The sequence below is a fragment of the Caretta caretta genome, chromosome 2, assembly GCF_965140235.1.
Source record: "Caretta caretta isolate rCarCar2 chromosome 2, rCarCar1.hap1, whole genome shotgun sequence".
Taxonomy (NCBI): Eukaryota; Metazoa; Chordata; order Testudines; family Cheloniidae; genus Caretta; species Caretta caretta.
In genome coordinates this window covers 205,132,165-205,159,620 of record NC_134207.1, presented here as the reverse complement: position 1 = coordinate 205,159,620, position 27,456 = coordinate 205,132,165, and the positions used below count along the sequence as shown (strand labels likewise).

General features: G+C 41.5%; 1 protein-coding gene across 3 annotated transcripts in view; it reads right to left on the bottom strand.

Moving 5' to 3' along the window:
* Window positions 1-27,456, bottom strand: part of ANKRD28 (ankyrin repeat domain 28) — a 229,716-nt gene that overhangs the window by 109,305 nt on the left and 92,955 nt on the right. For all 3 annotated transcript variants that reach the window (XM_048838497.2, XM_048838499.2, XM_048838495.2), the window contains one exon: window positions 3,148-3,226. In XM_048838497.2, the coding sequence (XP_048694454.1) occupies window positions 3,148-3,226 (79 nt within the window). The remainder of the gene's footprint in view (window positions 1-3,147; window positions 3,227-27,456) is intronic.

Genomic DNA, 27,456 nt, shown 5'->3' with positions numbered 1-27,456 from the left:
CAGAATAGACACCGCTCACTTAACGAGCAGCTATTCAATATTTTGTTTTCTCCTCACTGTTGAATCTACCACTCTAGGCCTTATTTACTGCACACTACTCAAACCATGCTCTGAAGACAGAATTAATACTTTCCTCATGGGCTTTTCTATGGCGCTCATCATTACATTATGTGAGAGTTTCACAAACATTAATGTATTTTCACAATACCCCCATACAGCGGAAGTTAATAATCCTTGTTTTACAGACTGAGAACTGAGGCACAGACATATTAAGGTCTAAAGTATCCACTGATTTTGGGTGCCCAATTTGACACACCTACAACATGGTTTTTCAGAGTCTTATTATACTGTATAGCACGCAGTGATTTCAGTTGCAGCTGAGAGTCCTCAGCATTTCTGCAAGTCAAACTGCAGGTTCTTAAGACAGACACCCATGAAATGAGGAATTACTGACCTCTTGTGAAAAGGTTAGATTTTTAAGCAACTTCCGTATCATCACACAGACACAGAGATAGGCTTAATTTCCCCAGGACAGCATTCAACTGCCTTAACCAGACCCTCCTATCTCTTCCTGCAATCCCCTGCCTCATTCACTATTAAACCTTCCAACTTCTGCAAAAAAAAGGCATTCTATAGACTACAGTATCCTTCACTACACCACCCTGGTCAATCCTCAGAGCAGGTCCATCCTGGGCACCGAAGGAAGCACAGGTCCAGTGGGAAAGAACAGTATGTGGCATGTAATTAAAGGCTGAATCATAATGCAGATGCACAATAGGGCCAAATTACAGATGCCAGAATTAAGGTTGCCTACACATTTCCTATCTTTCAAGTGCTTCACTTTGCAAGCCTAATAATGTTCTTTTACCATAATTTGTGCATGTAATTTGCTGGGTTTTAAAAAAAGCAAACTGAAAAAAATAGAAAATCCATCATGTGTCATCATATTGACACCCACATGGATCATTAGCAAGGTTGGAAGTAACTTTAGCAGAGTAACTGATAACAATAGTAAATTGTCATCCTCTACATGGACCAACATTAGAGTCAGATAAGATACTTTACCAAGAGTTTCACAGATATTTGCTGACAGCAGAGGAATGGCGAGACTCAGGAACCTTGGGCTCCAGGCCAGGCTCTGGAGGGCAACGGGTACTAGAGGACCCAGACTTTTCTGCCCATTCCCACAAGACTGACCCCTTCTGCTCATCCCCTCCAACCTGTCCCTGCCTCAGTTCTGTCTCTCTCTCAACTGTCTCCTCATCCAAGTCCTATTCTCCACTCAGGCATTTTATCCTACTACCAATTTCCTTACCTAGCCATTCCCAGTTCCCCCTCACCTCCTTCTCTGATTTGTCTTCCCTCTGGTCTCCAATTGTAGCCCCATCGCCCCCCAGTTTCCATCTCCTTCTCAGAGCTCTCCATCTAATCTTGATGTCCCATGTCACTCCCTCAGCTCTTTTCCCAGCCAGTCCCAGTTGTCCCTTTCACCTCCTTATCCAGTCTCAGTCTTCCCTCCATCCACTGGCTCTCAGTCTGCTCCCCACCCACCCACCTCCGTTTCCCACCGTCTCCCAGTACAAATCTCCTTATCAAGCCAGTCTGAGATAGACCCTGGCACCAGGCTCCCTGTCCCAATCTACTCCCCATATCCAGCCCTCCAGGTCAGGTTCTTTTTCCTTTTGCATTCAAATAATGCAGCTTCCTTCTTCATGCTACTTGCACTCAGCAGGAGAGCACAGAGAGCTGAGAAATAGGCTGGCTGCTCTCAGTTCTGGTGCCTGGACCTGGCATGGCCCCGAGCAGCTGGAAACTGAAATTGCAAGGAAAGTCCTACTGAGCTCTGGCAGCCCTGGGCTGGAACATACCCATTTTGGATGGAATCTTCAGGGAACTGCGAAGCTCTACCAAGTCTCTGCTGAGCATGTGTGAACTCTGGTTTCTGAAAGGCTTATAACTTGGCCAAATTTTTCACAGGGATGGCAAAAGGCACAACCCTGACAGATACAAATGTACTAGGAACCAGGGGTGGACAAGCTTGGGGTACATTCAAGCTTCTCAAAGAAAAAGTCACCAATTTTTAACTTGGGCATACTTTTCTCTAATCTTGGTCTCAAATAGCTAAACCATTTTGGCTGAAAGTTTCCCAAAAAATCAGCCTCAGGCAGACATTTAGCATGGAAGTTTTCAATCAAAATGATTGAAGTTCTGCAAAATTATAAGCAACAGAAAATAGGATCTTAAAATGGGAAGTGCTACCAACTCTCCTATAACACACCTCACTAAAGTAAATTCTATTACTTTTAAAGCTGAGATGTGGGAACAGATCTGAAGTTTTTGAGCAGATAAGATATGTTTAGTGAAGTGCAGATTAAAGAGATTCTACTGTATTTTATAATTCTGCAATTTCTTCCACTGAGGGGTCTCAAAGCACTTTACAATCATGAATAAAGCCTCAAAACCACCATGGTGAGGTGTAACACACAGAGATTATTAAGGACTTGTTCAAGGTGACAGCAAATCAGTTACAGAGCTGGAATAGTAACTCTGATCTGTCTTCTCTGTCTTGTGTTTTAACCACTAGAACATACTGCCTCACTCATTGCATTCTGTATTGCAAGTGAAGAAGTAAATATGAAAAATGATTTTTAAATTCTTATTTCATTCTTATCAGGTCCTAAAAATCTTGTGTATATATAAGTTAGCAAAAGATAACTAGAAAAATAATGTTGTTCTTAATCTGAAGAAATATCAGCACTTTTAAATGCCATTTTCAATGTTAACATAGTCATTTTTCTAAATTCACTATAGTAAAAAATATGTGCTAACATTTAGATATTAAGTACACTGCTTTAAATACAATTAAGTACAGACTTTTGAAGCAACTGAATTTGGTCATAAACTACTAATAAATAGCAAACATCACTGAGAAAGTTTAACACTGGTAGGTACTTTTTATAATAACTGAAAATTATTAAAAAAGTGGTTTGAATTAAGGAGTCTGTAAACAAAAGTTTAAGTACAAAAATCCCCAAATTTCAATTGAATTCTTAGCACATTAAATAGCCTGATAAAATTATGCAAACTAAAAGTACATTTAATGTATCTGTGCACAGAATTTTTTTCATTAACATGAACAGAACATACCAGATAAAATAAGTAGTTCAATAATTTCTGCATCTCCCAGATAGGCAGCAGCATGTAAAGGGGTCCTCTTTTCATTATCCTGTAGTAAGAGGGGGGAAAAAGGGTGGTTTTTTTAAATAAAGACATCTGTTTTAGCATTCTGTATGATTCATAAAAAAGTTAAAGAATAAGATTCCATCTTCCAAATACTGAACATTTTATATTTTAGGAAGCAGAGATATTAAACCAAAGAATCACTGAGTTATCACACTTACGTAGTCTGTAACAAACATGCTCTCACTTAGCAATTATGACAGCCCTGTACAGTCATTCAGGACATGATCCTGAAAGATGCCAATTCCCAAGTACTCGGGACACCTCAGGATGAGGCCATAAATTAAATCAAAATCCATTCGTTTCTTTGGAAGGGGAAAAGTTGTGGGGGAATGTAAAAGTGAGGCTTTCCTAAGCAGCTCAGAGAATGTTAATACAATGAGTATCAACAGGTGTGATCTATGTTTTATGTGACAAGTTGAAGGGTAACTCATGAAACCAGGCTGTAATATTTTCATCATGGTCGCAAATTTAATGGAAAATGCAAAACTTGGATGTTGGACATGAAAAAAATAAGATCAGCAGAAAACATGAAATTCAAACTTTCACCAGCTTTTTGCTTACTGCATATAGGGACAGAAAAGCCCGAGAGGTGGATGTAATTGGCAAATTGATCTCACAGACATAGAAAAGACAGTGCAGGAGGCAAGTGGGACTTAGGTGCTTTTGGGTAGTCTCAGGCTAATATCCTTTTGAAGACACAGTTTAGAATGCACATGTGAGAAATTAAAGAGGATATCTGAGTTGGACTGAACTGAAGAAGATAACACGGACTTTCACAAGGCTAGCACAGAATATTTCCCAAATCTGGCAAATACTGGCATTAGTTTATGCGCACGAGTCCACCGTGAAAATGGTGAAAGATCATTTTCTCATTATGTTGACTGTTAAAGGCTAACTGTAGGAAATTAAAACCTAATAAACTGCTTCTGTACAGCATGCTGTAGCAAAATTAGTTAAAAACAAAATAACAAAACCAAAAACCCCTTCAGTACAGCAGATAGGTTCATTTTATTGAAATGTGTTGAGCTTTGGAACAAGTTACAAACAAATTACTTTTGGATTCTTGGAATTTTTCAGTGAAGCCCTAAACATGCTTTAAAAGCAAGTGGAAATTTTGTTTTTCCCTCTAGGGGAATGTACCAAAACATTTCTAGCAGATTGCAGAAAGAACATTGATTATACTGGCCACTAAAACGTGTTTATTAAATTTAATGTTTCCATATTATCTATCATTTTACCATTTTAAAGAAGCACTTGTTTTTTCCACTCACGCAACAAAAGGCAACTTTACTCATGGATTTCAGATTAATGAACACTGGCATACAGGCCTACATTTTCAATTTTTTTTTTTAAACCAAAAACACTTTTTTTTTTGCTTGCTTTCAAATACATTCTCTTTTCAAACGTAAGTAAATCCCCAAAGCAATTTCAATTTCTCATCTCATCCCCCAAGGTACTGTCTTTATTGTTTTAAACTTTCAGAGTTGCAGTGCTGGCGGGTGTGGAGGCACATTTTAGTGTTTATTACTCAAAGATAAAAGTCAGCACCACAAAAATCCCTAAAGTAGCTGAAATTACTTGGTAGTTAGCTTCAAATGCACTCAAATGTGGGATTATGGCAGTTCAGTAGCAATAATACAGTTATATGGCTAAGATGACATCTATTCTAAAAATGCCTTTTTTTTTAAAAAAGGAAAATTAAAAGTAAGTACTCTCTCATGCTTGATCTCCACCCAAAAGAGAAAATGTATTTAGAAAGTTCCAGAATTTATCCAGCAGTTATGGCAATAGAAAAAGAAAGGTTTCTACTCTTGTTGTTTCTCCTCTTAGATAACTGAAAACTGACTGCTACTGAATTTCAAACCTAGCATTGACATAACCCTGAATGAGGAATCTATGCTTTGCCTTGTTTAAATATTTATTCTGAAATAAAGATAACATTTCAAAATAGGAACACAAGTAATGTGACAGAACTGTCATATCTGGCTTATTGTTAGAGAAGTGAAACAAAAAAATGGAGAACAACATTCATTACACATCAAGTTTATAAACCATCTATAAAGTAAGAATTTTAACTTAAATGAGTGAATTAAACTATTTTTAACAGATGCTATTAGGGAGGGTCATATGCTGGAAATTCAAAAAGCATTAATTTGAATGATCACCTAATTCCATCAAAAAGTAACTAATGTCAAATTCTACCCACCTTAATTGCAGGACAAAACAGGACAAAGATGGGCCACTAGGAAACTGGCTCTTGATTATCTAAGCAATGGAACATTCTCTGGGAAGCATTTACACTCTGGAGGAGATGATGCACAATGGCCAGTAGGGAAGCCTGGTTTGAACCCTACCCCACTCTGGCTAATTGGACAAGTTCCTCTAGTTTCTCACTAAGAAGCTAGGCTACAGGAGCGAAAACTCTGCATAGATGGTATACTGAAAAACTATAGTGATGTCAACTCCCTTTAAAAACAAAACAAACACACACCAATTACAACACGACTTGTGTTTTCTTAAAGACCCTGGAGTCATGTTACTAAGTAAGAATCTTAGGTTCTATTAAGAAAAAAGTTTCTAGCCTTCAGAGTTGTGGAGAAAAGGTTGAAAATATGAACTGTAAAGGCTCAAAAGACAGAAGGCAAATAAAAAGAACCCAAATTGTGTGTTTAAATGTGATTTTTAAGCCAAATCCACATTTTAAAGCCTAACTCATGATTTTGAATCTTATCAATAATTATTAAATCCATCCAAGCATTTAAATGTTTTTGCGTTTTAATGGGATTAAGCACTGCCGTAAAAATTCATTTAAAACATGAGCTTAGATGAAAAACAGAAAGACTAACTGTTGTTCATTAATGCACAATTAGAACTGTGCATAGCAGATTACAGGAATTAACATTACATTAATCTTTTCAGCATTTTGTAGGAAAGACTCTGCAAGGACTTTTGTGCGGTATTCTATATCATGGCACTAAGGTCAATTCTGGCACAATACTTAAGTTTTATAAAAGCATATTGCTATAAAAAGCTAGATCAAGCGAAATGTTTCAAAACAAGTTTTCTAAATGACAAGGAAGAAAGATTTATAAACAAACATCCCCTGCACTAACTACAATCCAAGTACTGCCATATTCTGACTAGGGCCCTACCAAATTCATGGTTGCGCAAAATGCATCATGGACCATGAAATCTGATCTCCCCTGTGATATCTGGCTAGTGTAGAAGAGGTGGTTCTGATCTCCCCTGTGTTGCTGGGGGCACCCCAGCCAGTGGCTCCTACTTTGTGCCAAGCTCCGGCTTCTAGTCCTGGCCAGGCTGGGGGACTTCCTCTTCCCCTGCAGGGACCACTCCCAGGGCCAGGTCAGACCTACCTTCGGGAACCTGCCCCAGCTACATGAAGCTCCGCAACTGTGCTGCCTTTTTCTGCACTGCCTTCAGAGCTGGTGCCAATCCTGTGACTTCTCCTACAATAGCTTTGTGACCGCAATGAACCCCTTTTGGGTCAGGACCCCCATGGCTATAACACCATGAAATTTCAGATGTAAACACCTGAAACCGTGAAACTATTTTAAAATCCTATGACTGAGAAATTGACCAAAATGGATCCTGAATTTGGTAGGGCTATAATTATGACAGTCTGTCAGGACATGAAAGTGAAACTGATTAGTTTACCTTTGCTGTCCAACCAAAATGAAAAGGAAATACACTGGACCCTCACTAGAACGCGGGGTTCGGGATCCATGTGCGGTGCTGCATTAACACAGGGACCGCATTATAGCAGGGGCCGTGTTACCAAGGATCCCAATTTAAATATTTAAATTTGGGATCCTTCACCAAGACTGTACTAGATGTGAATCTGCATTCTAGCGATGTGCGCTCTAGCGAGGATCCGTTGTAGAATAAGTAGTTTAAAATAAATTTCATTATTAAAAATCCCTTAATTATCTAAAGCAGGGGTGGGCAAACTTTTTGGCCTGAAGGCCACATCGGCATATGGAAATTGTATGGCAAGCCATGAACGCTCACGAAATTGGGGGTAGAGGTGTAGGAGGGGGTGAGGGCTCCAGAGTGGTATCAGAAAAGAAGTTCAGGGTGCAGGAGGGGGCTCCGGGTTGGGGTATGGGAGTGGGTGTGGGCTCCAGGCTGGGACCGAGGTGTTCGGAGGGCAGGAGGGGGATCAGGTATGGGAGGGGTGTGAGGGCTCCAGCTGGGGGAACGGGCTCTGGGGTAGGGCTGTGGATGAGGGGTTCATAGGGTGGGAGAGGGATCAGGGCTGTGGCAGGGCGCGGTGGGGGCTCAGGGGTGCAGACTCCAGGCAGCGCTTACCACGAGCGGCTCCTGGAAGCATGTCCCCACTCCAGCTTCTAGGAGCAGCCAGGCGGCTCAGCGCGCTGCCCCATCTGCACGCACCAGCCCTGCAGCTCCCATTGGCCAGGAACCGCAACCAATAGGAGCTGCGGGGGCAGCGCCTGACCACACCTCCATGTACTACATATGAGCCAGCGGGGGGAGATCATGCCAGCTGCTTCCTGGGAGCCGTGTGGAGCGGGAAAAGCCCTCGACGCCACTCCCAGGCTGAAGCAACAGAGCAGGGCAAACCCCCGACCCCGCTCTCTGGCGGGAGCTGAGGGCTGGATTAAATGGTCTGATGGGCCAGATGCGACCCACGGGCAGCAGTTTGCCCACACCTGAGCTAAAGTATTATTAGTAATATAATTAAAGAAAACGGGTTTCTAAAAACCCTCAAAATATCCTATGATGTTTAATTGGCCTGTCTCTTAAATAAATTGTTGTGGTAGACTGGATTTACAATGCTCATCCCATTCTTCTATTCAAATACGTGTGCAGAACTATATATTTAGTATGATGCTCAAAAACCTATTTGTGTATATTACCAATGTTTCCTGCATGAGCTAGGACTGATGAAAGGGTGTGGGGCAATAAGCCCAAGGATAACTCTTCAAGCTCCATGCCCTCCCTTCTCTTTTGCAGAAGCTTAAGGAGAGCTCTTCCACTGCTTCCCTTCATCACTGGCTGGTGCAGTGGGAGCTCCCTTGTCTGTTTCAATCTATCTTAAGTAGGGTGTTTTAACCATTTAGCTGACTTTGATAGGATCACCATCTTGACACCGGAAAACTCCAAAACTAATTATACATAGTGGTTTAATAGTGTTAGGCAAGAGTTAAAATTCAGTTAGCAGCCGAAACAAAAACCTACATAACTAACAAGCAGGAACACCGGAAGCCCAAGGACACTGACAACCGTAAACACTTGATAAACCTATATGGTCAAATGTCCACCCAGTAACTCGGCCCTTAGAACAGAACAAACCCTCCCTTCACAGCCCTCCAGATATCTGTAAACACTCACCCGCACCCCACCCCTTTGCCTTAAGTTAGTCATGAATAATTGATGTAATCGAAACAGTTTGATGAGTGTGTTCTGTTCCTGTCTCTGCCACGTTAAATGCGCTCTCTGTCTCTGAAACAATGTTTGTCTCTGTAAGAACAAGATAAATGCAAATGAAGTGATAAAAGAAAGATATAATTGGTCACTGTAACCCCACACCTTTGAAGCTGTTTGCCAGTCTTCCCGTGAATAAATCCTTTTTCAGTATTTGCCTGTGTGGTCTGATTCTTGGGGAAAAAAACTTCTTGATTAACAAGAGTTCTATGTATTTTAAAGTACAAAGTGCCCTGTGAGTTTTACCTATTTGTCCCAATGCATTTTCTGTGAAGTAACATGCAACATAATAGCCATTTTTATGACACGTCAAAGCTGACAGCTCCTCAGAGAAGGGACCCTGTCTTCCAACATGTTAATACAGTTCCTTAACACAATCCCCCAGTTCTGACTGCAGCTTCTGAAAGTTACTGAAATATAACAATTACCTTCCATTCACCTTCTAAATAATCAAGCATCTACTGAACCTGAACATTTTAAAGTGCAACATTTGTTAAAGTATGAATCCAACCTTCCTCCCACTAAACCTTTGTTCAAAAATTCCTCTTTATCCTATTTTAACTCCAAAAAGAGGAAATACAAAAAAAAAAAAAAAAGGAAACTAGTTAAATTAAATTTTAACAAAAGTCACTAGAGTGAAATTCCTGCAAGCTGCCTGGAAACTATTTAAAAACATGACAGAGGCTCAAACTAAACATATGCCAGTCACGTCAATGTAATTAAAGCTATATCGTTTCATACCCAAAATAAAACTTTATTTGGAGGAGTGGAGTAACTGTTACAAGTATTCAGTCAGCTGGTAAATATTTTACTTTAATGTATATGGTAACTATATCTTTATACAATTTTTAAAAAGGTAGAAATTGAACCTTAAGTGGAAAAAGTTTGTGCAAAGCACATTTGTGAGTAAATGAACTGTTCAAATTTTAGGAATTTTTTTTTCTTTATGTGAAATACGCCAAGCATCAGATGTTTGCCAATGCCTTTCTACCAGACTCTTCCTCATTAACATCTGTATAAATAAAACAGTTTCATGCAGAAAAGGGGCAGAGAACTTTTACTATATACTTTTCAGCTAATATATAGTACCCCAAACTTCAATGGCTTTGATAACTATAGGAATTTTTTCTTGCAGGATTCAGAGTTCAGTGAGGTGAGGTGAGTTCAGTGAGGCTTTTGGCATTCAATTCTCAACTGATGTCATGAACTACCGTTTACCCAAATGTGACTGTGCCAAGTGTGTGTCCTGTGGGGAAACAGTACTACCATCTAAGGTCCTATCCAGGATATAAATTTTGATATAAGGATAGCATTACCATTTTATACAAGGTACTGGTGAGACCTCATGTGGAACACTGTGTACAAAGATGAATTCAAACTGAAACAGGTGCAGAGAAGGGCTACTAGGATGATCAGAGGAATGGAGAACCTACCCTTCATGAGGAGACTTAAGGAGCTTGGCTAGTTTTGCCTAACAAAACAAAGGATATGGGGAGATAGGATTTCTCTCTCTTTGTATATATATATATATATATATATATATATACACACACACACACACACCCATCACAAGGATAAACACCAGGGAGGGAGAGGAGTTATTTAAGTTACAGACTCATGTTGGCACACAAATAAATGTATATAAACTGTCCATCAGTAAATTTAGGCTTGAAATTAGACACATATTTCTAACCATCAGAGGAGTGAAGTTCTGCAACTGCCTTCCAAGGGAAGTAGTGGGGTTAAAATCCTAACTGGTTTTAAGAGTGAGCTTGATAAGTTTATGGAGGGGACGATATGATAAGATTGTCATATAGCCCATTTGCAACTGCTATTAGCAAATATCTCCAATGGCCAGAGATAGGACACTACTGGGGGAGGGCTCTCAGCTACTACAGATGATTCTTTCCCAGATGTCTGGCTGATGGATCTTGCTCACATGCTCAGGACCTAACTGATCACCATATTTGGAGTTGGGAAGGTATCTTCTCCCAGATCAGATCGGCAGAGATTTCAGAGGGTTGCCTTCCTCTACAGCCTGGGTCACTTACTGATTTGAACTAGACTCTAGAGCAGGGGTTCTCAAACTTCACTGCACCGCGACCCCTTCCTGACAACAAAAATGACTACATAACTCCAGGAGGGGGGACCAAAACCTGAGCCCACCCAAGCCTCAACATCCTGAGCAAGGGGGCCAAAGCCAAAACCTGAGCCCTGTAACCCAGGGCTGAAATCCTTGGGCTTTGGCCCTGAGCCCCAGCAAGTCTAATGCCAGCCCTGGCGACCATTACAATGAGGTCGCGACCCACTCTGGGGTCCCGACCCACAGCTTGAGAACCACTGCTCTAGAGTGAATCTGTAACTTGAAGTCTTTAAATCAAGATTTGAGAACTTCAGTAACTGAGTCAGAAGTTACGGGCCTAACTACAGGAGTGGATGGGTGAGGTTCTGTGGCCTGCAATGTGTATGTTGTCAGACTAGATGATCAGGATGGTGGTCCCTTCTGGCTGTAAAGTCTATGAGCTTGGGATTCAGCCCAAAGAATAGTTATTACCTTATCATTAGGTATCACTTTCAAATTAAGAAAAGGCAAACAGACTCACTATTACCAAAGAGAAGAGCCTATTTCCTTACATCTTTAAAAGCATATATTCAAAAGGTAAAACAGATTCATTTTAAAACTTTTCACTAATTTGACAGTTAGTGAAAACAGTGTAAAAATCATTTTAGATTCAGCCCATGTGGAGCCCTTGTTTTTCCTCTAAACTTGGGATCTCAGAAAAGATGACATTTTATTACATATACTTAATTTAGCAGGCTACAGAATTTCCACCGCCCACTAAGGTTATAGAGAAGATATTAGTCCTGTTTGCCCAGGACACAAATCACCCAATTCCAGAAAGTATAACTTTCTTTACAAGGAAAAAGACTTCAATTTTACACTTTGCTATAGAGCTTATATAACTCCTAAAGGCCAAGAGCTATAAATAGACTCCACAGAGTTTCTTGGCATCGCTACTGCATTGGTTCCTTATTTACTCATTCTTACAGGTCTGCACAGCAAGCAGGCTTTTGACATTTCTCTCTCTGTATTTTGGAACCCATCCTTCAAAGAGAAAACAGCTCTGTGAACCCTTAGCTTCTGGAAGGATTAACCTTGAATTCAATTTTTTCAAAATTCCTAAGAAGTCAAGCCATTTTAAGAAAACAGTCTATGTTAACACTTTCTGCCAATACATTTTCACCTTTATGCTCCCTGAACATCCTGTAATATTGCTAACATTTTGGCAGTCCTATCTGATCAGGCTTTTGCACAGTGCAAGTACAGTTCATCAAATATTCCCATCCTAGATGCCATCCTGAAAACAATTTATGTACAAGTTTAACTTTGCCCACATGAACAGCACCATTGAATTGAATGGGACTTCTCAGGTGAGTGAAGTTAAGCACATGCCTATAAATCTGCGGGATTCCATAATGAGAATTTGGGCATCTTAGAGGGTTTTTTGTCAATACATGAAATGGAGGAAGATAGCTGCCCTCCACATCTTTTGATCTTGATCTTATAAGTCCAAGATTCTTAAGCAAGATTCCCTTCTCTCCCCCGCCCAAGCATTTTAGGACTGTTATCTTGCATAGCATTAAATACAGTAATGCTGATGGCCCAGACTACATCTCGAAATACCAAACTGTCAGTAATATTTTATTCAACATCATTTCAAATAGAACTCTCATATTTTCAAAATAGATGTGGAAAGCAGACATATTAACACCTAGAAACAAACTTCACTTTGGTCTTTTTTAAATAATACAATTAATGGTTTGAAATGCTTAGCTGCAACATATAGCAGAAAAAAAATCAGGTTTAATATGACATTCTTCTGGTCATGAGGAAGGTCATTCCAGTAGCAGGCCTTTGCACTGGTTTGATGTACCTTAAACATTGCAAAAACAAAAGATATAATCCTGGCTAGTATGGCTAATGAAAGTGAGAGAATATCAGATGAGAAAAGTTATATGGCTGACATAAGAGCATACATTATAAGAGCAATAAAAAACCCTTAAACATATGGCTAAACTCTCAACATAAGGCTATCCCACTGCATAGGAAAAACAAAAAGTATGGCAAGAGACCACCTTGGCTTAACCGGAGATCTTCAGTGATCTGAAACTCAAGGCACAAAATGAGATTAAACTAGCTAGAGATATAAAGGATAAAAAGAAAGCATTCTACAAATACATTTGAAGCAAGAAGATGATCAAGGACAAGACAACAAACAGAAAAAGTGTAAACTGGTAGAAGTCCTAAATGTCTTTTTTTGTTTCAGTTTTCACCAAAAAGGTTAGTAGCCATCAGATGCCTAAGATAGGGAATACCAGTGTAAATGGGGTAGGATCTGACCCTAAAATAGGGAAAGGACAAATTAATTACTACTAAACCCTGGTCTACACTAGGAGTTGAGGTCAAATTTAGCAGTGTTAAATCAATTTAACCCTGCACCCCTCCACATGACAAAGCCCTTTTTTTCGACTTAAAGGGCTCTTAAAATAGATTTCTTTACTCTATCCCCGACAAGGGGATTAGCACTGAAATCAGCCTTCCCAGGTCGAATTTGGGGTAGTGCGGACGCAATTCGATGGTATTGGCCTCCGGGAGCTATCCCAGAGTGCTCCATTGTGACTGCTCTGGACAGTGCTCTCAACTCAGATGCACTGGCCAGGTAGACAGGAAAAGGCCTGCAAACTTTTGAATCTCATTTCCTGTTTGGCCAGCATGGCAAGCTGCAGGAGAGTGCAGAGCTCATCAGCAGAGGTGATCATGATGGAGTCCCAGAATCGCAAAAGAAATCCAGCATGGACCAAACAGGAGGTACAGGATCTGATCGCTGTATGGGGAGAGGAATCCGTGCTATCAGAACTCTGTTCCAGTTTTTGAAATGCCAAAACCTTTGTCAAAATCTCCCAGGGCATGAAGGACAGAGGCCTTAACAGGGACCTGAAGCAGTGCCGCGTGAAACTGAAGGAGCTGAGGCAAGCCTACCAGAAAACCAGAGAGGCAAACGGCCGCTCCGGGTCAGAGCCCCAAACATGCCGCTTCTATGATAAGCTGCACGCCATTTTGGGGGGTTCAGCCACCACTACCCCAACCCTGTGCTTTGACTCCATCAATGGAGAAGGAGGCAACATGGAACCAGGTTTTGGGGATGAGGAAGATGATGAGGAAGAAGTTGTAGATAGCTCAAAGCAAGCAAGCAGAGAAACCAGTTTTCCTCACAGCCAGGAACTGTTTTTCACCATGGACCTGGAGCCAGTACCCCCCGAACCCACCCAAGGCTGCCTCCGGGACCCACCAGGTAGAGAAGGGACCTCTGGTGCATGTACCTTTTTAAAATAGCATACATGGTTTAAAAGCAAGCATGTTTAATGATTCATTTGCCATGTCATGTACATGTCATGTCATGTCCAGTACAGCTACTGGAAAAGTCTGTTAATGTGTCTGGGGATGGAGCGGAAATCCTCCAGGGACATCTCCATAAAGCTCTCCTGGATGTATTTCCAAAGCCTTTGCAAAAGGTTTCTGGGGAGGCAGTCTTATTCCATCCACCATGGTAGGACACTTTACCACGCTACGCCAGTAGCGTAGTCGGGAATCACTGCAGAACAAAGCATTGCAGTGTTTGTTTGCTGGCATTCAAACAACATCAGTTCTTTCTCTCTCTGTGTTATCCTCAGGAGAGTGATATCATTCATGGTCACCCGGTTGAAATAGGGTGCTTTTCTTAAGGGGACATTCAGAGGTGCCTGTTCCTGCTGGGCTGTTTGCCTGTGGCTGAACAGAAATGTTCCCCACTGTTAGCCAGGTGGTAGGGGGAAGGGTGAGGGGTTAGCCACGCGGTGGGGGGGAGGCAAAATGCAACCTTGTAACGAAAGCACGTGCTATGTATGTAATGTTAACAGCAAGGATTACCGTGAAAGAGTGTACCAATTGTTCTATAAAATGTATCTTTTTAAATACCACTGTCCCTTTTTTTTTCCTGCACCCCAGCTGCATGTGTTTAAAGGATCACAGGATCTTCTCCTTCCCAGAGGCTAGTGACGATTAGAAGGCGGAAAAAAACGCACTCGCGATGAAATGTTCTCTGAGCCCATACTGTCCTCCCACACTGAGAGCACAGACGAATGCATGGAGGCAGACAATGTCAGAGTGCAAGAAATCACAATATGAACACGAGGAGAGGTGGTGGGCTGAAGATGATAGGTGGCGGCAGCAGCATCAGAGGAGGCAGGATTCAATTCTGAGGCTGCTGGAGGATCAAACTAATATGCTCCAGTGTACGGTTGAGCTGCAGCAAAGGCAGCTGGAGCACAGATCGCAGCTACAGCCCCTGTGTAACCGACTGCCCTTCTCCTCAAGTTCCATAGCCTCCTCACCCAGACGCCAAAGAACATGGTGGGGGGGCGGGGGGGGGCTCCAGCCACCCAGCCACTCCACCCCAGAGGATTGCCCAAGCAACAGAAGGCTGGCAGTCAATAAGTTTTAAAGTGTTGTGTGGCCTTGTCCTTCCCTCCTCCACCACCCCTCCCGGGCTACCTTGGCAGTTATCTCCCTATTTGTGTGATGAATAAATAAAGAATGCATGAATGTGAAGCAACAATGACTTTACTGCCTCTGCAAGTGGCGATCGAAGGGGGAGGGGAGGGTGGTTAGCTTACAGGGAAGTAGAGTGAACCAAGGGGTGGGGGGTTTCATCAAAGAGAAACAAACAGAACTTTCACACCGTAGCCTGGCCAGTCATGAAACTGGTTTTCAAAGCTTCTCTGATGCGTACCACACCCTCCTGTGCTCTTCTAACCGCCCTGGTATCTGGCTGCGCGTAACCAGCGGCCAGGAGATTTGCCTCAACCTCCCACCCCGCCATAAACGTCTCCCCCTTACTCTCACAGATATTGTGGAGCACACAGCAAGTAGTAACAACAATGGGAATATTGGTTTCGCTGAGGTCTAACCGAGTCAGTAAACTGCGCCAGCGCGCTTTTAAACATCCAAATGCACATTCTACCACCACACTGCACTTGCTCAGCATGCAGTTGAACAGCTCCTGACTACTATCCAGGCTGCCAGTGTATGGCTTCATGAGCCATGGCATTAAGGGGTAGGCTGGGTCCCCAAGGATAACTACAGGCATTTCAACATCCCCAACCATTATTTTCTGGTCTGGGAATAAAGTCCCTTCCTACAGCTTTTGAAACAGACCAGAGTTCCTGAAGATGCGAGCATCATGTACCTTTCCCAGCCAACCCATGTTGATGTTGTTGAAACGTCCCTTGTGATCCACCAGTGCTTGCAGCACCATTAAAAAGTACCCCTTGTGGTTTATGTACTGGCTGCTTTGGTGCTCCGGTGCCAAGATAGGGATATGGGTTCCGTCTATGGCCCCACCACAGTTAGGGAATCCCATTGCAGCAAAGCCATCCACTATGACCTGCACGTTTCCCAGAGTCACTACCCTTGGTAGCAGCAGATCTTTGATTGCGTTGGCTACTTGCATCACAGCAGCCCCCACAGTAGATTTGCCCACTCCAAATTGATTCCCAACTGACCGGTAGCTGTCTGGCGTTGCAAGCTTCCACAGGGCTATTCCCACTTGCTTCTCAACTGTGAGGGCTGCTCTCATCTTGGTATTCTGGCACTTCAGGGCAGGGGAAAGCAAGTCACAAAGTTCCATGAAAGTGCCCTTACGCATGCGAAAGTTTCGCAGCCACTGGGAATCGTCCCAGACCTGCCACACTATGCGGTCCCACCAGTCTGTGCTTGTTTCCTGGACCCATAATCGGCGTTCCACGGCATGAACCTTCCCTATTAGCACCATGATGCCCACATTGCCAGGGCCCCTGCTTTGAGAGAAGTCTGTGTCCATGTCCTCATCACCGTGCTGATGTCGCCTACTCGCCCGGTTTTGCTTTGGCAGGTTCTGGTGCTGCACATACTGCTGGATAATGCGCATGGTGTTTAATGTGCTCCTAATGGCCTAAGTAATCGGAGCGGGCTCCATGCTTGTCGTGGTATGGCGTCTTCATGGAAAAAAGGCGTGGAACGATTGTCTGCCATTGCTGTGATGGAGGGAGGGGCGACTGACGACATGGCTGGCTTACAGGGAATTAAAATCAACAAAGGGGGTGGCTTTACATCAAGGAGAAACAAAAACAACTGTCACACAGAATGGCCCCCTCAAGGATTGAACTCAAAACCCTGCGTTTAGCAGGGCAATGCTCAACCCACTGAGCTATCCCTCCCCCGCCAGATATTCTAGGCAGGACTGAATCTCTATTAAACTTTTCAAGGTGCCCCTGACAGACCTCACCGAAACAACTCTCGGCCATTGATTTCACGGAGGTGGTGGGGGAGGGGGAGCAAATGAATACAAAACAAATCTGGTCTATTTCTTGTTTTATAGATTCATAGACATTAAGGTCAAAAGGGACCATTATGATCTAGTCTGACCTCCCACACAATACAGACCACAGAATCTCACCCACCCACTCCTGCGATAAACCTGTCACCTATGTCTGAGCTACTGAAGTCCTCAAATCATGGTTTAAAGACTTCAAGGAGCAGAGAATCCTCCAGCAAGTGACCCATGCCCCATGCTACAAAGGAAGGCGAAAAACCTCCAGGGCCTCTTCCAATCTGCCCTGGAGGAAAATTCCCTCCCGACCCCAAATATGGCGATCAGCTGAACCCTGAGCATATTGGCAAGATTCACCAGCCAGATACCCAGGAAAGAATTCTCTGTAGTAACTCAGATCCCACCCCATCTAACATCCCATCACCATTGGGCCTATTTACCATGAATATTTAAAGATCAATTAATTGCCAAAACCATGTTATCCCATCATACCATCTCCTCCATAAACTTATCAAGTTTAATCTTAAAGCCAGATAGGTCTATTGCTCCCACTACTTCCCTTGGAAGGCTATTCCAAAACTTCACTCCTTTGATGGTTAGAAACCTTTGTCTAATTTCAAGTCTAAACTTCCCAATGACCAGTTTATATCCATTTGTTCTTGTGTCCACATTTGTACAGCGCTTAAATAATTCCTCTCCCTCACCGGTATTTATCCCTCTGATATATCTATCTTTTACATCTTTGGCTGACAGCAGACATTGCAGTAGGACTGCTAGCCATCCTCATCTCCTGGCTGCTCGCCAGAAGACGGTGCAATACGACTGCCGGCAGGACTAAAGAGAATGACCTGGTCGAATAACTCCTATTTATGTCCCTGCGCCCATGTTTGCCCAGGTGCTCTTGACCAACCTTACTGAGGTGGCCAAGAGCACCTAGGACATGACGACTCTAGTGATCAGGCCTACTGCACCATCTGCTGCCACAAGGCAACGAGCTGCTGCTGTGTAGCAATGCAGTACCGCATCTGCCAGCACCCAGGAGACGTACGGTGACAGTGAGCTGAGCAGGCTCCATGCTTGCCGTGGTATGGTGTCTGCACAGGTAAGTCAGGAAAAAAGGCACGAAATGATTGTCTGCCATTGCTTTCACGGAGGGAGGGAGTGAGGGCGGGCCTGACAACACGTACCCAGAACCACCCGCGACAATGTTTTTGCCCCATTCGGCATTCGGATCTCAACCCAGAATTCCAATGGGCGGTGGAGACTGTGGGAACTGTGGGATAGCTACCCACAGTGCAATGCTCCAGACGTTGACGCTAGCCTTGGTACTGTGGAAGCACTCCGCCGAGTTAATGCACTTAGAGCATTTTGTGTGGGGACACACAATCGACTATATATAAACGATTTCTAAAACAACTTCTATAAATTCGATCCGATTTCATAGTGTAGACATACCTAACTTCTCTAGGGTATCTTCAAGTTGGCAGGGCCTGATTAAATACATCCTAGAATACTTTAGGAACTGACTGAGGAGATATCTGAGCCATTAGCAATTAACTTCAAAAACTCATGGAAGACAGGAGAGATTCCAGAGGACTAAAAGAGGGCAAATATAGTGCCAATCTCTAAAAAGGGAAATAAGGACAACCCAAGGAATTACAGACCAGTCATCTTACCGGGAAAGATAATGAAGCAAATAATTAAGCAATCAATTTGCAAACATCTAGAAGATAATAAGGTGATACAGAACAGTCAACACAGATTTGTCCAGAACAAATCATGTCAATCAAACCTAACAGCTTTTTTTGACAGGGTAACAAGCCTTGTGGATAAGAGAGAAGCAGTAGATGTTGTATATCTTGATTATAGTAAGGCTTTTTAGTATGATTTCACATGACCTTCTCATAAACAAACTAGGGAAATATAGCCTACTATAAGGTAGGTGCATAACTGGTTGGAAAATCATTCCAGAGAGTAGTTATCAATGGTCAAACTGGAAGGGCATATAGAGTGGGGTCCCACAGGGATCGGTCCTGGGTCCGGTTCCGTTCAATATGTTCATGAATTATTTAAATAATGGCATAAAGTTTACACAAAGTTTGCAGACAATACTAAGCTGGGAGGGGTTGCGAGTGCTTTGGAGGATGGGATTACAATTCAAAATCATCAGGACAAACTGGAAAACTGTCTGAAGTAAACAGGATAAAATTCAATAAGGACAGATGCAAAGTACTCCACTTTGGAAGAAACAATCAATTGCACAAATACAAAATGGGAAATGATTGCCTGGGAAGGAGTATTGCTGAAAGGGATCTGGGGGTCATACTGGATCACAAGCTAAATATGAGTCAACTGTGTAACACTATTGCTAAAAAAGCAAATATTTTGGGATGTACCAGCAGGAATGGTGATGTACCACCATTGTAAACAATACACGGGAAGTAATTCTTATACTCTACGATAAGGCCTCAACTGGAGTATTGCGTCCACTTCTGGACGCTATATTTCAGGAAAGAGGAGGACAAATTGGAGAAAGTCCAGAACAAAGCAATAAAAATGATCGAAGGTCTAGAAAACATGACTTTTGAGGAAAGATTGAAAAAACTTGGGTTTGTTTTGTCTGGGGAAGAGAAGACTGAGGGGGAGATATAACAACAGCTTTCCATACCTGAAAAAGGTTGTTACAAGGAAGGGGATGAAAAACTTCTCAATCTCTGAGGACTGGACTAGAAGCAATGGGTTTAAATTGCAGCAATGGAGGTTTAGGTTGGACATCAGGAAAAACTTCCTGTCAGGGTAGTTAAGAACAAATTACCTGCTGGTAATAGCTCACCTTAACTGATCACTCTCGTTATAGCGTGCATGGTAACACCCATTGTTTCATGTTCTCTGTGTATATAAAATCATCTTACTGTATTTTCCACTGCATGCATTCGATGAAGTGGGCTGTAGCCCACGAAAGCTTACGCTCAAATAAATTTGTTAGTCTCTAAGGTGCCACAAGTACTCCTGTTCTTTTTTGCGGATACAGACTAACAAGGCTGCTACTCTGAAACCTAGGAAGGTTGTGGAATTTCCATCACTGGTGACTTTTAAGAACAGATTAGACAAACACCTGTCAGACCAGGTCTAGTTATTATGTAGTCCTGCCTTCAGTGCAGGGGACTGGACTAGAACAAGATGACCTACTGAGGTCCCTTCCAGTCCTACACTTCTATGACTCCAATGCAAAAATCAGCAAACAAGCTGTACCAAGCTAATGTTAAAACTCCCCCCAAAGTGCTTTTAACACTTCAGAAAGCATATTCTTTTACCTGGAGTATTCCTTTGGCACAGCAGGTAGCAGAAGAATCCAAAGATAGGAGAAAGTTGTCATTACCAAACACTTGTGAAAAGGAGGAGGGACTCATGATCAGGGACCCGCAGTATGTTGACATAAAATAAAGCACTTGTAAGCAGTCCCCTCCTCCACCCCCCGCATAAAGTCACAAGTGAATTAAAGGTCAGTATCACAGATAACTATATTTTATTCAGCAAAATGTTTTATCCAAACAAAATTGAAGAGGTAAAATTAGGGAGGAAATGGATATTATCTTGGGGATAAAGGGGAAGGGAAAGAATACAAAAAAGGGGCAAAAATTCCAAAAACGTATAGAGAGTGTCTAATGGATACATGCTTTGTCACAGCCCTGGCCAAGTACCCCTAATGGACCATCACTAGACTATATTAAATCTGACCCACCCTTCGGATCCCATAAGCATCCAAGCCAGCTGGATCTGAGCAGAGTCCAGACATTATCTCTGAAGCTCTAGGGCACACTCTGGGTGCAACTCCCTGTCTGAAACCCTTCCTTGGGATGTGAGACTTTGCAATTCAATCACCCTAAATCCCAATATCAGTGCCAAGACTTTCTAAATCACCCAGTCACTGATGCACAGTCCTTCAAAATTTCCCATTCAGTGGGCACTCTGGTTTACAGAATGGGTAACAGAATGGGTAACTCTTCAGGAACATAGACTTTGCAAAGGAACTTTGCCAAGGAACACCTGACTCTGTTTTGTCTAGATCTGTAATGATCCTGTACTATTTAACATCTGAACGCAATCTCCCCTCCCTCCCCCCCATGGTCATCCCACTCCTTAGTCCTTGGACAGTGTCTTTGGGGTAAACCAGAGCCTCTCCTGCCCCATCTCTTCCAGCTTTGTCTTCTGTTTCTGGTGTTAGAATGGTTCACTTGCTTAAGAATGTCATTTACAAAAGCAGTCCAACACTTAAACAAAAGCAAATCAACAACTCTATTTCCACTCAGGATGTTCCATGCTCCAAATCTCCCCTCCCACAACTTGTGGGGCAGAGAGTTGTTAAAAGTCAATAGCTCTGCTAGTAGGAACTCCACTGTCCCACCAGGATACAACCATTCATGGCTGATGCCCCTGCTTTCCAGACACAATCTGCTCCTCCTACAAAATGGAAGTTCCAATCCACTCTGGAAGTTCCAATCATAAATGATATTCACAAAGCAAAAAGGAATTCATGCTCTGACAGACATTCCCCAAATGGTCATAGTTGCTAGTAAGGAATTCTAGTTTTAAAAATATACTAGGATGCTCAAGAACCAAATCTTCCAAAAATATTTTTAATAAAAAATTAAAATTTTAATCTTATTTTTTCATTGCTCCTTAAACCTCTGGCTCAGGTCATAGATAAGAAGCAGTCTATATAGTTAGGCTGGGAACTGTTAAGTTTTGTAGATTATGACCAAACCCTGGATTTGGTATCACAAAGAAATTGGGAGCCTTTGGAGAGCACACAGAACTGGTGCCATGTGTTCCTGGCAGCTCATTCTGGTAAGGAGCAGACCACCATGTCCTGCAAAAGCTGGAGCTTTCGCTTCCACCTTCAACCCTAGACATAGTGAACAGAAGTAATCTAGCCTGGAGGTGATAAAAATATGCATCATTGTGGTTATAGCCTTGTCAAAAAAGGACAGCTTCCTAGCAAGCTGAAGGAGGAATAAAAGGACAGATGCTTTTCCATGGAAGGAAAGGCCAATACCCACCAATATCACAACCATTTTACTTCGGCTTTTTCAGCATTTTTCATCCAGAAACTTCTCTCCTGTAGGCACTGCAACTTTTTTATATTTTCTATAAAGTCTGTTGTAAAGGAAAGATACAGTGGGGTGCCAATGGCAAAGTGCCTGGGGGGTACTTCAAAAAAAATCAGCAGGCAGGTTCTCAGAATTTACTGATAGGGACACGAAGAACAGGACAGATCCCCACCAGATTCTTTTATAGAAAAGAAACATTGGGAAGAGAAGGAGTTGCCCGTAACCAGCCTCTGGGCCCTGTTAAAGAAGAAAAGTGTTGTATTTCCACTAGGCCATATAAGTGATTCAGCAGTGACTTGTGATCAACAGTATTAAAAGCTACATAGGCTGAATAGGATGAGACTGACGTCTGTAAGGCTCATTGGCACTACTAAAGCCATCCTCGTGATGAGATCCAGTCCAAAACCTGAGTGTGAGGAATTCAAGATGGTATCAGCACATTGGAGTTCAAGCATCTCAAAGTTATTCCTGAGAGGTAACACTGTCTCCATTTTATAAATGAAGGAACTGAAACATATAACTTAGTAACTTACCCAAAGTTACAAAGAAAGTCGGTGGCAGAAGAAAGAAGAGAACCCAACAATCAGCTGGTTTGGGCTTTGGCCGAAAGAAAAATTTTAAGAGGGGAAACACTGAACACTAAGTCTGCTGTAGCTTTTAAAATGGTAGTAATTACTTAGGGTTTGTCTATACTTAACACAGTACTCTACATTCCTGTAGCACTTCAGTGTAGACTCTACTAATGCCAACAGAAGGGATTTTCCCATCAGCATAGGTAGTCCACTTCCCTGAGAAACGGTAGCTAGGTTGACAGAAGAATTCTTCCATTGACCTAGTGCTGGTCTATACTGTAGATTACGTTGGTATGGCTGTGTCGACTTTTCATACTTCTGAGAGGCATAGTCATACTGAAGTTCCTAGTGTAGACCAGGCCTCAATCAGGATTAAGGGTCATTCTCCAAAATGGAGTAAAACATAAGACTGCTTTGTACTCGAATCTTAAAAGGCAGAGGAAGTCTAGAAACCATGGTTTGTCCCATAATCTTAAACAAAACCATAGATCTTAAAGAGGACGATATTTACACTAGTTAAACTTTGAGGAAAATGCCACTAAAAAAAAAAATGGTGGAGTATTCTTTACTTCCCTTGCTATTATATTTGAGAGGCGTGAGAAGGAATTTTGTCCTTTCTATCCCAGCTTTTTCTACTTCTTAATCCTGCAAGGAAGTCAACCCTAAATTTATAATCAAGAAGTTTCAGAGGGAAATTATTGATATCAGAATTTCAGTACTATGACTTCACATTCCACATTTTCCTTTTTGATTCCACAGTGAAGGAGTGGAACTTCTTTACCAGCTTTAGTAACTTGCAAATATAACAAAAAATTCGTATGAAAACATGTAAACTTTAACTGATTTCAGAAGACTCCACAATGGAGAAGAGACTTAATGATACCTTAAATTGCCTTTTTAAGAACAGGTTTCAGAGTAACAGCCGTGTTAGTCTGTATTCGCAAAAAGAAAAGGAGTACTTGTGGCACCTTAGAGACTAACCAATTTATTTGAGCATAAGCTTTCGTGAGCTACAGCTCACTTTTTCTTTTTGCAAATGCAGACTAACACGGCTGTTACTCTGAAACCTATTGGTAGTAGTTACACAGTAGTAATCAAAGGACCCAATAAAGATCGAGGCCCCATTGTGCTATGTGTCATATAAACACAGTAAGAAACAGCCCCTGCCTCAAAGAGCTTAGCATCTAAATAGGCAATACAAAAAGTGCTAGGAGAAACAGAGGCAATGTGACGTGCCATTTGTCATTAGCAGAGTTAGGCAAAAAAACAAAACAAAAAGAACCACAGGTCTGCAGAGTCCTACCCTTGTGTTCTGTTCACACTGCCTCTGTTAAATACCATCCTTCACCCCCAGAGGTGGTTCCATTAAGTGATTCCTACATCCTGTACATACAGTTCTTCTAGGATCTTGAGCAGACAGCTGGTTAAAGAAACTACAAAAAATGCCTCTTTTCTACCACAACAGGCATAACATTTACAACAGCTAACACATGCCATACTGACCTCCCTCAAAAACAACAAAACACTACCTAAAGCAGAGCTTCCTATAATCAGCAAAGACAGAAGATACCATAAAAGTCACTAGGAACCTTGCTATGTCATCAATGTAATTTACCTTGGCAACTCTTTGATATTATAATAAATTGGAGCTATATAAAATCCTAAAAAAGAGCTGATAAACTCTTATGGTTAACTTTAATACATCGGAGACAATCTATTCAGCATATCTGTGCAAGTACAAATAAACTTTTTGCAATTAAAGAATTAAAAAAGAGTTAATAAGCTAACTACACAGTTCTGTATTTCAGTATCCTAAAAACTCTTCTGCCTGGAAACCAACACTACGTATCTACATTTTAGTGAGGCAAAGAGACATAATTTATTTCCAGAATCACATAACGAAGGAAATAGGATATCTGATTATTCATTATAGAGGATAAGCTTGAATAAGCAGCCCAAGCTATCTATCCAATGAAAATAAGTAGTAAGTCCACAACTTTACTAACATGAGACTACTGTAATAACTAACTATACTATTAACCCAATTCTTTCTTCAGAAGCCAGTAGGTATTCTTTGCAGTTTAAAACTTGTTGTGGGTTCCTAGTTCTCCCTTGAATAACTAATAGGGCTCCTAAGCCCTCAAAGTTCGTGTAATCAGATTTCAGACCCACAGGACTGAATCCTCCTTGTTCCTATGTTGCATATTGCTCATTCTCTTACTGGATCAAACTAGCAGTCCATAATTGTCCAGTATCCTACCTCCAGTAGCAACCAATACCAGATGCTTCAGAAGAAAAAGGTACGAAACCATGCCATGGGGAATTAAACAATAGCCTGGCTCTATGGAAAGCCAGTTAGAAGTTATCTTATCTCCTGAAGCATGAAAACTGACCTCTTCCAAAAACATATTTTCCTCTTTATTTTAATATCTTACCAAGGTAACTCTGGATGTTCTCATAATCCAGTGAAGTGTTCAAATTCTTCTTTAAATCCTGCTAACGCTTAATAATATTTTGAGGTAATGAGTTTCATAACCTAATTTTGTGTTGTTTAAAAAAGTATTTACACATGCTATCCACCTATCCCCCATACTAAAGACTGGACACTTTCAGTAAAGAAACTTCCACCAGCAGTGCCCGATGGTCAGGTTCAACTGTTAACTACACCTTCTAAAAAAAAAAAAAAAAAAAAAAAGAATGATTCCCTTTTTCTAAGGCATTATCTGAGTTATAACTGAATTAAAATGACACCCACTTTCAATGTGGCCTTCCTGGACACATGAACAAATCATTACTGCAAGGATTACCTGCCAGAAAAAAAACAGTTTTGCCTATAAAGCCAAAGTTGTGTTAGAATGCAGCAAGATGAATAGAGTCCTTCTAGCCAAAGCATGTGTAAGATTCCATCTAAGCTATTCACTTGGCTACGGTCACCCAGAATATAGCTCATCTGGAGTGGATGCCTATAAACCTTTAAAATGTGACTGCAGAGCAAGGACATATCTTCTCGCCAACACACTGAGCCAATAGAATTCTCCACAAAGATTTCAGGACGGTACATAAGAATGGCCCTACTGTGTCAGAACAAAGGTCCATGTAGCCCAGTATCCTGTCTTCTGACCGTGGCCGGTGCCAGGTGCCCCAGAGGGAATGAACAGAACAGGTAATCATCAAGTGATCCATCCCATCACTCATTCCCAGCTTCTGGCAAACAGAGGCTAGGGACACCATTCTTGCCCATCCTGGGTAATAGCCATTGATGGACCTATCCTCCATGAATTTACCTAGGTTTTTTTTGTACCTGTTACGGTCTTGGCCTTCACAACATCCTCTGGCAAGGAGTTCCTCCACAGGTTGACTGTGCGTTGTGCAAAGCAATACTTCCTTTTGTTTGTTTTAAACCTGCTACCTATTAATTTCATTTGGTGACCCCTAGTTCTGGTGTTATTGGAAGTAGTAAACACTTCCTTATCTACTTTCTCTACACCAGTCATGATTTTATAGACCTCCATCATATCTCCCCTTACCCATCTCTTTCCAAGCTGAAAAGTCCCAATCTTATTAATCTCTCTTCATACGGAAGCCGTTCCATACCCCTAAGCATTTTTGTTACCCTTTTCTGAACCTTTTCCAATTCCAATATATCTTTTTTGAGATGGGGCGACCACATCTGCACACAGTATTCAACATGTGGGCGTACAATGGATTTATATAGAGGCAACATGATATTTTCTGTCTATTATCTATCCCTTTCTTAATTATTCCCAGCATTGTTTGCTTTTTTGACTGCCGCTGCACACTGAGTGGATGTTTTCAGAGAACTATCCACAATGACTCCAAGATCTCTTTCTTGAGTAGTAACAGCTAATTTAGACCCCATCATTTTATATGTATAGTTGGGATTAATACTTTCCAATGTGCATTACTTTGCATTTATCAACATTAAATGTCATCTGCCATTTTGTCGCCCAGGCACCCAGTTTTGAGATATCCTTTTGTCGCTCTTCGCGGTCTGCCTGGGTCTTAACTATCTTTTGTACTTTTTGTATCAGTAACAGAACTAAAATAAACTTTATGTAACTGCACCTTACAGAAAAAAAGGTCTCATGACTCACCACTTTATCAGAATCTCCATGTTAGAAAGGAAATGAGTATTTGTGGTGGAAACTTTAAGCAAGTTGGTTATACAGAGTTCCTATATTTAGAATAATTTTTTTTAAATTAAAGACTGGATATCTGTTCCATGTATACTTCAAATAAAACTTAACACTATACACAAACTTATCCTGTTCTTTATTTATTGATACACTATAGCCAGCATAGAAGGTTAGTCAGGCTAGGTAAGTTGAAATTCTCTATTTAACATGATTAAGCCTAAACATTTCGTTTTTATAAAAAAGTTGATTACTTTACCACAATATTCAATTAACTCTGCCTAAACTTCTTAAAAGTTAAAAGACCTATCTGAACTCTTATTGAAAAAGAAAGCCCAGTTTTGATTAACAGATTAAACAAAATACATGACTTTTATATGGATAGCCAGGATATCCAGTTGTCAATTAATGAACATAATTTTGGAAGGGACATTAAAAAAACCTCTTGTTTCAGGGCTTAAGTCAAATCCTAAATATTAGAGATCAGGATGAGACCTAATGT